Consider the following 13,091-nt stretch of genomic DNA (forward strand, 5'->3'; position numbering starts at 1 on the left):
GAGAGAATCCCAAGCAGGCTCGGTGCGGTCAGCATGGACCCCGGGGTGGGGCTCGAACTCACGAACCTTGAGATCGTGAGCTGAGCTGAAATCAAGAGTCCGACGCTTAACCGACTGAGCCGCCCAGGCGCCCCTCAATTCTCCCTTTTGTCGTAGAGCCACCCCTCCTCCCGACTCCTCTGCAGACTCTTCTTCTGACACTCCTCACCTACCCGGCTTCCTGTGGGGCTCCCTCCTTCCCGGGGGGAGGTTCCTGGTGAAATTCCCAAGCTTTTATGAGGAAAGGAGTGGGAATTCCTGGTGTGAAAGCTGAAGGCAAGGGAATGTGGCGCGTGTGAGCCGGACGAGTGTGAGAAACTAGATTCTGAGCACCTGGGAGGATGCTCTTTGTAGGATGTCACTGGATTTTCTTCTGCTCGGTTTCCCCGTGTGACGCCTGAGGCTCAGAGGGGCACACAGTCTATAAGTGATGGGCGGGGGGCCTGAACCTGGGCCTGCCCAGTCCTAGATCCTGTGCTCTGTTCTCTGTTTCCTTTGGCCCTGTTCTGCCTTCCCTCCTCTCTTTCTCTCTCCTTACTCTCTCAAAACGACCACAGTAATGATGACGGCCGTCGTTTGTTGAACGCTCGCTCTGTGCCAGCTACTGTTCCGTCTTTCACACGTGTGAATTTCTTTTTTTTCCCTCGACGATCCTTTGAACTGGGGATTTTTACTATCCTTGTTTCACAGATGGGACAACCCAGGCACGGAGGAGAAGTTAAATATGATGTCAGTGGTGACCAGTAGAACAGCTCAAGAGGAAATTGTAAGGCACAGATTAGGGTAGCCGGGGATCGTTCCTGACTATTCTAGAGGGTCAACTGCCTTTTTCCTAATGTTGACCAAAGACCGGAGCGCCGTTTTAAAGATGGAAACCCAGGAGTTAAGCCTAAGTGACCCCGACTACTCAGCTCTTTTAGCTTTTGAATTAGGGAATTCAAAGACATACGCAGCAGATTGAAGTATTTCAAGATGCTGTGTGTTCGTTGATCATGAAGAGGGTTCCTCAGCGGTGGAGCTCGTTTAATTAACTTTCAGTATACGTACAGAACTATACGTAAACCCACTTGCCTAACGTATAAGGCATGAAAAGTTAGTGCCTAAATATATACGTCTGTTTATTTGATGCACTTGAGTACAAGTGGATCGCTTCACTCACCAAAGACGCCTTTGTTTCTTTTTTTTTTTTTTTTTAATTTTTTTTTTTCAACGTTTATTTATTTTGGGGACAGAGAGAGACAGAGCACGAACGGGGGAGGGGCAGAGAGAGAGAGGGAGACACAGAACCGGAAACAGGCTCCAGGCTCCGAGCCATCCGCCCGGAGCCCGACGCGGGGCTCGAACTCGCGGACCGCGAGATCGTGACCTGGCTGAAGTCGGCCGCTTAACCGACTGCGCCACCCAGGCGCCCCCGGACGCCTTTGTTTCTGGTGGATTCTGTGATCCCGTGGCTCAGCCAGCGGGGGGCATCTGTATGGGGGGCACTGATCCACAGTATTTCTCACCTTCTCTCTTTCAGTAAAGAATATCCCGTGGTTCCCAGGAGCACAGTAAGACAGAAAGTAGCCTCCAACCACAGTCCTTTCAGCAGTGAGCCTCGAGCTCTGTCCTCCTCGTCCAACTTGGGGTCCCAGTACCAGTGCGAGAATGGTGTATCCGGTCCCTCCCAGGATCTCCTGCCCCCGCCCAACCCATACCCACTGCCCCAGGAGCACAGCCAGATTTATCACTGCACCAAGAGGAAAGGTGAGTGTGATACTCCCTGCCTGCCCACCTTGCCTTTCTGTTTTTCCTTCCTTTCCTTGGGGGAAGAAAAGTACACACAGCTACATTTGTTTATTTAAAAAACGTAAGCAATATAAAAACTCACGGAGGTTGTAAGACACTCAAACCATTATCTGTAGAACTTGACATGTCTCCTCCAGTTCTGGCCACTTCCTTGGGGAAAATGTATTTGAAACGTCCAGTCTTATTTGATTCGTTTACACCCGCACGCGCAAGCACTTAAAAATGGTTTTGTTTTTGCTTCTAACGGCTGATACTATGCCGTCTGAATATCGCAACCTGCATTTCTTAAACTTGAGACTATGCCGCGGAGGATCTTTTCCCGAGCCTAGAGCTGCCTCGTGCTTTTTAGTTGCCGAAGGGAGAGCGTTGCCCCCAAAGGGTGAAGCCGCGTCTGCTTTTCCACCCCCACTGGCAGACACGGTGGTCGCTTCCAGCATTTTCGTTGTCTCCCGCGAGCCATGCTGCAGGGAGCTTTCTTACAGTTGGATGTGCTTTGGTTTATGTGCTACGGTTTCTCTTGGGTGGGTGGATTCCGAGCTCGTCTTCTTGCCTTTCTAGATCAAAACCAACACCCAAAAAAGAAAGAAAGGAGAAAAATCACAACGGGTTGTTTTTCTCTCCTTTGCATTTTGTCTTTAAATCTGGTTTGAACTCTGTCTGAGACGCTGTGTAGTTTTCTTGGCCGAATGAGAAATGGGGACTTTTCCTGAGTCATCTGAGTCTAGGGCTATCATACCGAAGGGAATTTCTGGTGGCATATTTTTCGAGCCAGAATCAAAGTGGTTGACCTGGGGGGGGGGTGGGGTGTGCGGCTGAGTTCAGCTTTACTGGAACCGTTGCTTGTGTGAGTGGCAGACAGGCATGGTGGGGACAGCATGGGCAACGGGGCTGGAGGACCCAGGCTCGAGTCTCAGCTCTGCCGCCAGCTTCCTGTGTGGCCTTAGCCAGGTGTCCTGGCGTCTCTGTGCCTCAGTTTCTCGCTTTGTAAATGGTGCCGAGTTCCCGAGAGCACCTGATACTCGGTGAGCACCCGGCAGGTGTTGGCTCTGGTTACGGCTGTCGCTCTAGGAAGTGTGTCTGTGGAGGGGGAGGTGGTAAGGCTCCCGTCCCAGTGAAGCTTCGAGAAAGATACGGGACGGAGGGGACTACATACAATTGTGATGAATCCTACCTTTGCCAGTTGCAAATTTTTATGATTAGGGGCAAGTTACTCAACTGTTCTGAGCCTTATTTTTTCTAATCTATAGATTTGGGCTCACGATTAGACCTATAGGCTTGGTGTGAGGATGTCATGAAATTGGGCTTGTCGTATATATATATATATATATAGTTTAAGTTTTATTTTATTTATTTGAGAGAGACAGAGACCGTGCAAGTGGGGGTGGGGCAGAGAGAGAGGGAGACACAGAATCCGAAGCAGGCTCCAGGCTCTGGGCTGTCAGCACAGAGCCTGACGCGGGGCTCGAACTCACGGATTTCGAGATCGTGACCCGAGCCGAAGTCGGACGTTTAACCGACTGAGCCACCCAGGCGTCCCTCGTGCTTGTCATATTTAGCACAAGGTGGACCCAATAAGCAGTCACTGGTTTGCTCCGGCGGGCCCAGTGTGGCCTGATGTGTCTCCCAGTGTCTGGAACATCTTTAAAAAAAAAATATATCAACTCACTAACAACTGATGGAAACAGATGCTTTGGCAGTGTTCTCTGAGCCGAGGTTACTTGAGGAAAGTCGCACGGTTTGACTTTTGGACGAGTACCGATCTCGCAGTTTGACGGAGAGAAAGGCCGTCGTTGGTTCAAGCCCGGGGCTGGGGTGCTGATCTGGGTGAGGCTGTTTTCCAGGCTGAACCTGAAGCCCATCCACGCTCCTTGGATCCCAAAGGGTGGAACAATGATATCACCCCAACAGACCCCCTGGCCCGGCTCCCAGTGTGTCCGCTGCTGCGTGGCCTGGAGACCAGATGCGTGCAAAAATGTCTGCCTCTCCAGGCCCCAGCAGGGGTTGAGGATGTCACCTGGGGCACAGGACCCTGCACGGAGATCCTGTTTTGTGTTCTGTGTAAGGGTGCCCCGCCCAGGCTCTCCACCACGACCTTTCAACAACGCTGCTAGGTAGGTGCGGTTATTCACCCGCTTTACAGGTGGGGAAACCGAGGCCCAGAAAGGTATACCCACGTGCCGAAGGCTCCCGGGGGGCAGAATTTGAACCCGTGCCTGGTCAGCAGTATCAGCTACGATCTCAAAACGCCATCCTCCGCTAGAGACCCGTCTCGAGACCGAGACTGGGTCAGACACACGGATGAAGAGCTCACCGGATTTGAATTAGGGAGTTCTGTCGATTAAATTAATGCCAGACCAGAAGAAGGGGAGGAAGAAGTTAAAAAGAATCAAGGCACTTTTTTAAGGCTCGATATTTACAGCAGCATCCGTGTCCATGCTTTTTCTCCTGGAGGCGGCGGGGGAGACTCGGAAGGCTTTGAATGCCGGGAGGAATGGACCCCCTCCCGTGATGGGAGCAGGTGACCCGCACAGGGCACTCGGCGGAGCCCTCAGGTGAGCTCAGGGTCAGCTTGAGATGGCCACGGGCGAAGCCAGTGGGGTGGCGGCCGGTCTGTGGCAGGAGGTCACAGCAGCTGACGCTTTCCGGCTGCGGGCAAGCCCCCCGCTTTCTCAGCCCTAACTCCCTCTTCTGCAAAACGACGAGTGTGATAACAGCACCTCCCCCGTAGGGTTGCGGTGAGATGGAACGAGATGGTCTAAGGGCGCAGTGCCCGTTAGCTGGCCGCCGCTCTGCGCTTCTGAAGCTCACGGTGGCGAGGGGGTCGGATGTCGTCCCGCGTGGTGACATAACTGATGACCACGGTGGGCTAATGCTGCAGAGGAGATCTGCAAAGTGCTGGTGCCTGTGAAGCGGGGGTGGGGGGCAGGGGGGGGCGGGAAACCTCTGCCCTTCTCACCCCCTGCCACCCCCCCCCCCCCCGCAAAAAGGGAGCTCCCAGGGACAGCATTCCAGCCAAGCTCTGTCTGTCCTGCATGCCTCGGAGACGACAAAAAGCAATTCATCATCAGCCTCCATTGTAAGGTGATAAGGAATCAGCCAGGTTTCCTTCCAGTTTGGGAGTCCCGTGAAGTGGTGACTCCATGGGTGGCTTTCCCCGCCCCCCCCCCCCCCCCCCCCCGCCCCCTGCCTGCCCCACTATCTGACTTCCCCTCATTGTCTGTCTCCTTTCCAACGAGCCCAGGAGGCAGGCCCAATGAAATGTCAAAGGGCCAGGCCGGCCGGAGGGCTTCTTGTGTTTGGACCCAGCTGTCTCCCAACTATCTCTCCCGATGGATGGAGCCAAAAGAGCTGGGAAGGTCTTTTATCAACGCCACTCAATCAAATCCAGGACCCCGGGGCCTGGGAGAACACTTGTCTGTCTCTTGTTCCCCCTCCCACCCTGACAGCCCCCCCCCCAACGCCTTCCCACATTTAGATATCAGAGGCAACCCAAATAAAGATTTAAAGCAAAGCCATATACTGCCTTGGCCTTTCAAAGGCAAGTCAGAGGTGGGAGGAAGGGCGGGGAATATAGTTTTGCAGGGTGCATTTTGTCGGCGCTGTGTGCTTTTTCGAGGAATTTCACATCGCTTCCTTCCTTGGACCCGCGCTGCAGCCCCTGAGCGGGGAGGGGGCTCAACATTTTGCAGGGTCAACAGGGGACCAAGAGGTTGGGGTCGCTTCCCAAGGTCACGGGGCTGGTGAGTGGCAGATCGGGGACGCATTCGTCAAAGAAATATCGGTTGAGCTCTTACTGTGTCCGGGGCACGTGCTGAATATGGGGGATAAGCCGGGGGGGGGGCAAGGTGGCCGGGGTCCCTGCTCTCCCGAAACCTGTACTCTCATTGGGGAGACAGATAGCGATCAAGTGGATGAATTTATGATTTTCAGGTGGTGGTTAAGTGAGGGGCAGACTGGGGTCTTTTGGTTCCCAGTTGACGATCTCCCTACAGTACCATTCCAGTCCTTTCCACGTTGGGCTAAGAGCTAACATTACAGGTACACACACCATTCTTCATCCATCCATCTGTCCATCCATCCGTCCAACCACCCACCCATCTATACCTATCCATCCACCCACCCATCCATCCAGGTCAAGGTTACCACCCTTTCGTATTTTCTGAACACAGCGGGTTTCGTGAAAGCCGAAAGGCTAAGCCCTCTGAAAGAGCACGGTTTTGTGACCCGGAGGGACTGAACTGTAGTTCTGCTTCTGACTTGCTAAAGGTCACTCAGCCGAGTGGCTGGTGACCATGGTCTTTCATCTGAGTGAACCCAGTCAGCGAGGGAAGTGACCTGTTTGGGAATGGTGACAAATGTCCTTAACGGGAATAGCGATTTCAAAGCAGGCTTGTGGGTATTCCGGCTCGAATCCACCCAGACACCCTCCAGCATGGGACAGCCTTCCCAGGGCCATCTGTCCCATCTTCCAGAGGGAAAGGAGAGTAGACCCGTCGTCCCTGGACAGCTAAGATTTGAACACATGATGGGCAAGGAAGATAGAAACTAAAGCACACTTCTTACGTGCATTCCTACAACAAAGTTAAGTATTAGCCTCCTATATAGTCAAAAACGGAAATTGAAAGTGGTTTGCCCAAGGTCACATAGCCGAGGGAGAGTCAGAGACGTGACCGCGCCCTGAAATCTGTGGTCTGGATTTATCATCAAAGCCACGTGGTCCAGAATCAAAAGCCGCTAGAAAGACGCAAGGGGCCGGGGATTTTCACGGGGCAATGAGGTGACGGGTGCTCGGCATCCCGTAAGAGCTTTCCCGTAATTCAGGAGACACAGCGGGGTTCAGGACAGGTGGACTACGACTGAGCATTCTTGTTCTTCAACTTCCTGAACCTGAGCTGTTGGACCCGTCTCACGGAAGACTTGATGGCTGACTACATGCGCGTTCCCGGGCCGTGGAAAGTAGGCTTGGCTGGGAAAGAGGTCTTTGCAGTTGACCGGTTGGTTATCAGGCTCCCAAGAAAGAGAAGGAAATCAAGCCGCAACCCAAAAGGACACAGGGATCACATCCAAACCGTTTATCGCGACCCACTTGAAATCTGGATCCGTGCTTCGGAATTTCTTGACAATGTGATGAGGTCCAAGAGGAATGTGAGAATGTTCAGGACCTGCTTTCATGAACAAGCCAGCGTCTTGCTTTTCCTTAGGACTCTGCATCAGATCTTTGGGTTATTAAAGACTGGAATGTGTAATTTTACGATTTTCCAAAATGCGCCTCGGCCTTTTTCATATTATTCTTCCTTTTTTTTTACTTGTAACAAATCTGGAAGGGGATCAGAAACTCGGGAATGGTTAGTTTGCCTTGTTTTTTTTTCTCTTGCCAAGGGTACCCTGCAGCTGTACTTTTTATTATTGAAAACGGGAACGCCCTGGTTAAATGGAAAACCCAAAGGTTATGATTCTAGCAACAATGGAAACATTCAGATTTATGGATCCGGCGGCGGGGGTGGGGGTGGGGTTGGAAGGAAGCATGGAGGCACGATGGGACCAAGGGAGGAGGTGGGGAGGACAGAAAAGGTTGCGTGTAACAATGTCTTCAAGATGCCAGAGAGATGCCCCGTGGAAAGGTGAGAAATGTGGCCACCGGCTCATCTGGATGGCTTCGAACATTCGGATGGTTGGCATGATGTAGACGAAGCACCTGGAAGAGCGGCCGCATTTTTTCCCTTTCTTTTGGACACAGGCGTGGGCATCCTCTGGGGCCCAGATGTGTCCCAGAAAGAGTCTAGCTAACAACGCGCTTGCTGTGAGGCGGGTACGATCCCAGCGTAGATGTGTTTTGATTGGGGAGGTTTTTTTTTTTTTTTTTTTTTTTTTTTTTTTTACTTACCTGTGAGGGTCACTCCCGAGCTTGATACCAGGGCAAGTGTTTGGTGGAACCTAAACTCAGGCCATCCTATCCGAGTTGGGGAGCTGTTTTAAAATCCAGTGCAAAACCAAAGGACTCCCTGTGGGGTGAATGAGTCACTTGGAGCTTTCTAGCAAGGACCACCCCCCGTGCACAGGCTCACAGGCTGTTAGCCTCCCACCTTCGCTGTTCAGGGTGGGCTGGAGAGGGCCCCCCCCCACCCCCGCCATGTGCGCTGAGCAGGACCATGACTGTTTATTGACCTCTCTATCCGCCCACCGCCTGGCACTTGGTAGGGGCTCAGTACGTCTCTGTTGGATGACTGGGTGAGTGGCCTTGGATATGAGAAATCTGGAGCGCTGGAAGCAAGGTGTGGTTGGCAAAGGAAGCCAGACCTGACCTCGAGTCCAGCCTCTGCCCCTTCCCTGCGTGACCTCGGGAAGGTCACTTCACCAAGCTTCGGTTTCTGCCGCTGAGACAGGCTGGAGAGGAGCCACCCTGAAGAATTACTGGGAGATTAGGGTAAGGTCACTTGGGAGGTGCTACATAAATAATAACTCGTATCTCCTCCCATTTTGTTCTTCGCCCTCCCCGCCAGGCCGTCGGCCATCACAGTGAGGGGGAGGAATGTTCCAGTATTTATTTCTTCTTCACACCCCGCAACGACAGACATATTTCTTTCTTTCTTCCTCTTTCTTTCTTTTCTTTTCTTTTCTTTTCTTTTCTTTCTTTTTTTAACATTTAATTTTAAGAGAGAGAGAGACAGAACATGAGCAAGGAAGGACAGAGAGAGAGAGAGGGAGACACAGAATCCGAAACAGGCTCCAGGCTCCGAGCTGTCAGCACAGAGCCCGACGCGGGGCTCGAACCCACGAACCGTGAGGTCACGACCTGAGCCGAAGTCGGACGCTCAGCCGACTGAGCCGCCCAGGCGCCCCACGACAGACAGATTTCTTAACATTTATTGATTTGAAAGAGATTGGAAGATGAGGACGGAAAATCTCCGGGCTGGGGGCTGAAATTCCAGCTAAGGAATGAATGAATCTGTGTTGGGGTTTACACCTTGGTAGAAGTTCTCAAATATTGCCTCCCTAAAGGAAACACCTGGAGGCGTGTTAATCTACATCAGGTCTGCCGAGGGACCAACTGGTGGTGTTACCGTTGCAACAAGAGCTGCTCTTGACGAAAGCTATCGGGAGATTTACATGCTTGATTTTATTTAATTCTTAACTGCCTGGTGAGGTAAATAGCATTAACTTGGATTCAGAGACGCTAAAAACGAGTCTCCGAGAGGGCAGACGCCCTGCTGGTGTCACACAGGCATTAAGCAGAAGAACGAGATCGAAATTCACATACGTCTCCGCTCCTTAACTCGGGGTCTGGATTTTAGGGGATCCGTGAGCTCCGTAAACTGCACGCGAAGCTGTGCCAGGCACGTGCCGTTTTCCAAACTTTGTATTTCAGTGGATTTTTCCAGGACACAGCCCCGCACTTTTGTTCCCAAACGAGGCAGTGACCCCAGAGTCACGAAGGGAGACCCTCTTCCAGGGACAGAAGTACCTCCACTGCCCTACGCCGGGGACTAGTGTCTGGGGAAGGGAGTGGACTGACGTTACGTTGTACCAGCTCTGCAGATGTTAACTGAGCCTTGCTCACGGAGGCATCGGGAGAGGAGCTGGGGAGCATCCGAGCGCCCAGCCGTGTGTGCACGACGTGTCCGTCTGTCCTTCCCATCTGTCGCACGGGTATTTTAGCGCATGGCTTTTTGGGTAGCGTAGTACCGCAGGGCAGAGACTTGCAGTAAGCTCCCTTGAATTGCAACCCTCGCTCCCCTGTTGATCAGCCACGCGCGTGAGGCCTCGGGCGAGTTTCCGAACCTCTGTGTGCTTCCTTTTTGCCATCTGCAGCGTGAGGATAATCCCAGAACCCACGTCACGGGGTACCTTCCGGAGACAGCTTGGAACAGCACCAGGCAGGGGAAACGCTGCTGGCGTTTGTTTTTACTGTTGTTGTTGACGGTGTTATTACTGTTGTGCGCACGCAGAATGTACCGGAATCTGGGAATATCGTGATGGGTAGGACAGTGTCCCGCCTTCATGGAACATACGTGCCGGAGCGGAGGGAAGGAAAGAGTGATAGTTGTTACTTATTGGGTGTTTTTTTTTCTTTTTTTCTTTCTTGTACCAAGCTCTGGACTAAGTTGCTTAATCTGTATTTTTCCGTCTCCTTCTCAACACCTCCCTTCACCGTGAAAAGTGGAAAAGTAGAAGCGTGTCGTTACTGTCCTTTCCATGTTATAGATGAAACTGAGCTCAGAAAGGTCAGTCTGTTTGCTTGAGGTGTCTACCCTCTTTATTTTATTTTGTTTTGTTTTATTTTATTTTATTTTATTTTATTTTATTTTATTTTATCATTCTTATTTACTTAAAACAACTTATTTAATGTTTATTTTTTTGAGAGGGAGAGAGAGAGAGAGAGAGATGGACTCCGAAGCAGGCTCCAGGCTCCGAGCTGTCAGCCCAGAGCCCGACGCGGGGCTCGAACTCACGGACCGTGAGATCGTGACCCGAGCCAAAGTCGGACGCTTAACCGACTGAGCCACCCAGGCGCCTCCCCTCCCTCTTTTCTTTTTTTTTCTTTTCTTTTCTTTTCTTTTTCTTTTCTTTTCTTTCTTTTCTTTTCTTTTCTTTCTTTCTTTTCTTTCTTTTCTTTCTTTCTTTCTTTCTTTCTTTCTTTCTTTCTTTTTTTTAATCAGAGAGGAGGTTGGAGCTGAGTCTCCCGGACTTGATTCTTCACTCCTTGGGCCCGAGGTCCCCCTCCGCCTTCAGAATGAGGGGTGGCTGGTCCCGGGGCCTCACTGGTCTCTCTCCTCCTGTCTTAGCAGATGAAGAATGTTCTACCACGGACCACCCGTATAAGAAGCCCTACATGGAGACGTCGCCCAGCCCCGAGGACCCTTTCTACCGCTCCGGCTACCCCCAGCAGCAGGCCCTGAGTGCCTCCTACAGGACAGAGTCGGCCCAGCGGCACGCCTGCATGTATGCCAGCTCTGTGCCCCCCAGCGAGCCGGTGCCCAGCCTGGAGGACATCAGCTGCAACACGTGGTCCGGCATGCCTTCCTACAGCAGCTGCACGGTCACCACGGTGCAGCCCATGGACCGGCTGCCCTACCAGCCCTTCTCCGCTCACTTCACCTCGGGGCCCCTGGTCCCCCGGCTGGCTGGCGTGGCCAACCACGGCTCCCCGCAGCTCGGAGAGGGAATGTTCCAGCACCAGCCCTCCGCGGCCCACCAGCCCGCGGTCAGGCAGTGCGGGCCTCAGACTGGCCTCCAGTCCCCCGGCGGCCTTCAGCCGTCCGAGTTCCTGTATCCTCACGGCGTGCCGAGGACCCTGTCCCCACATCAGTACCACCCTGTGCACGGGGTCGGCATGGTGCCAGAGTGGAGCGAGAACAGCTAAAGGGAGGGCTGCTTCGTCACAGACGTTGGCCGGGGAGAGACAGAGAGAGAGAGAGAGCGCGGGAGACAGACGGAAGCAGAGAGGACCCCCGCGGGAGGCGTTTCTCCTCCGCAGTGTTCACGTCTGCCCTCGAGAGCCCTGGACGCTGATCTAATCAGTAGCTCGAAACCGCAATGCAAAAAAGGTGACTTTGTCGTTTCAACACTTAAAAAAAAAAAAAGACAAAAAAAAAAAAAACAAACAAAAAAAACCAAGATGCACCCCACCTGCCACGACCACTCCACGCGTCGGCCGGCCATGTTCACGCCTCCTCCGGGAGTCCTCCGTGATTCCTTCTTTTGGCCTCCAAAAGGCCTTTGCCTTATCGAGGGTTTTAGCCTAAAGGTGTGGCTGGAGTCTTTCCTGTCTCAGTGTTAATGTTGACGTTGTTATATAATAAATAATAATATATTTTTTCTTTCAATTTTCTTAATGGGACCCAGTCCCTTATGGGGGGGGAGGGGGGGAGGTCTGAGGCAAGTGTGTTTCCTATGTGTACCTGTGGGGGTTCCCCTCACATACACCACGGCCGGAACCGGAGATTCGCCACCCTGCCCTTGACTAAGAAATTACCTACCTCTGCCACGTGATGTTCTCGAGAAAGTTCCCTACGTCCTGGCCTTTGTCCGACTTTTCCCACCTTGCCGGGCCTCGCGGAGCCCCGCTTGGCCCTTCTTCTTTACCAGCGGGGTCAGCATAGCGTTGCACTCCGTCTGGCCTCCTATCTTACTCAGCCCTCCCGTCGTCCCAGCTCTGTGTCTTTCCAGCCGTCTGTCGCTAAGACGTGGCCTATAGCTTCCCGACCGGAAAGCTTGCTTTGAAAAACTTAAAAAGCCTTGGGTTACACGCGGGCAGAACTGTGATAAGCCAGGAGCAAGCTCTGTGCCGACAAGCGTTGCAAAAAGGCCAAAGCAAATATTCGTCCTGATAAAACACAAAGCCAGCCCCAAGCTTCCAAATGTCCGTCACCGTCGCCGGCGACCCGGCCCGGACGCCACGCGAGGCCCGCCGTTCCTAGAGAAAGGGCGAGACGTGCTCGCCGATTGGTTTTCTCCAAAGCGATCATACCAACGCCAGATGCCGACACCAAACTGTGGTTATTGAAAGCAGAAAACAGTATTAAAAAAAAAAAAATAAGCGTGTAAGTAAAATGTTATTGCAGGGTTCTTCAGATGTAATATTTTACTGGTACTATTTATTTATAAATAGGAATTCTAATTAAGTAATAACATGAAATGAAATCCAGCATGGGAGCTGGCCAAGAGCTTTTAATTTTATGAATACTCAAAACCAAGTTTGCGTTTTTTTTTTCTTTCGAATGTGCTTTGCTTTCTTGATTAAAAAAAAAAATTTTTTTTTTTAAACTGACCCTAATAAAGAGAACAGGGTAATATGTGAGGCTAAGTATGTCCAAGTATGAGCGAGTGTGTATGTTTGTACGTGAGTGTCTTCATGCGATCACGTCTTTTGATGTTGCTACGGGGGTGGGGTGAGAATTAAGTAACCATTTCGTGTATTTGTGCGCCAATTAATGCCTAATAAATACCATGTGCTTAAAAAAGTATAAGGGACTTGGATCCCCCCTTTTATTTTCCTTGTTCTTTCTGCTGATTGAATAGAGGGGAAGTTAGGTGGAGGAAATAGGAAGAAGTTCTCTTGCAGGTGCGTTTTTCGTCCCGTTTTCTTTGTCCGAGTGTGGTGGAGCTGTGAATATATTTACCCACTGCCCTGTGTCCCTGGCATGGAGTTAATTGATTTTCACTGAATTTGTGCCGGCATCGGACAAGAAAAACCGTCAGGAATCTCAACTGATCAAAAGATGTATCGGTCGTACCGCATAGAACACCCCGTGCTGGAGTTTTCT

The 13,091-nt window shown here is 51.8% G+C and overlaps 1 protein-coding gene across 3 annotated transcripts in view; it reads left to right on the forward strand.

The window, feature by feature from the left end:
- The window catches only part of TBX5 (T-box transcription factor 5), a 47,964-nt gene extending 35,419 nt beyond the window's left edge, over window positions 1–12,545 (forward strand). For 2 of the 3 annotated variants that reach the window (XM_030337027.2, XM_030337026.1), the window contains exons 8-9: window positions 1,559–1,785; window positions 10,611–12,545. In XM_030337027.2, the coding sequence (XP_030192887.1) occupies window positions 1,559–1,785; window positions 10,611–11,188 (805 nt within the window). In that variant the 3' untranslated portion in view covers window positions 11,189–12,545. The remainder of the gene's footprint in view (window positions 1–1,558; window positions 1,786–10,610) is intronic. The other variant, XM_030337029.2, reaches the window with a different exon arrangement.
- Window positions 12,546–13,091: the final 546 nt, after the last annotated feature.

This window comes from Lynx canadensis, chromosome D3 (assembly GCF_007474595.2).
Source record: "Lynx canadensis isolate LIC74 chromosome D3, mLynCan4.pri.v2, whole genome shotgun sequence".
In the NCBI taxonomy this organism is placed as follows: domain Eukaryota; kingdom Metazoa; phylum Chordata; class Mammalia; order Carnivora; family Felidae; genus Lynx; species Lynx canadensis.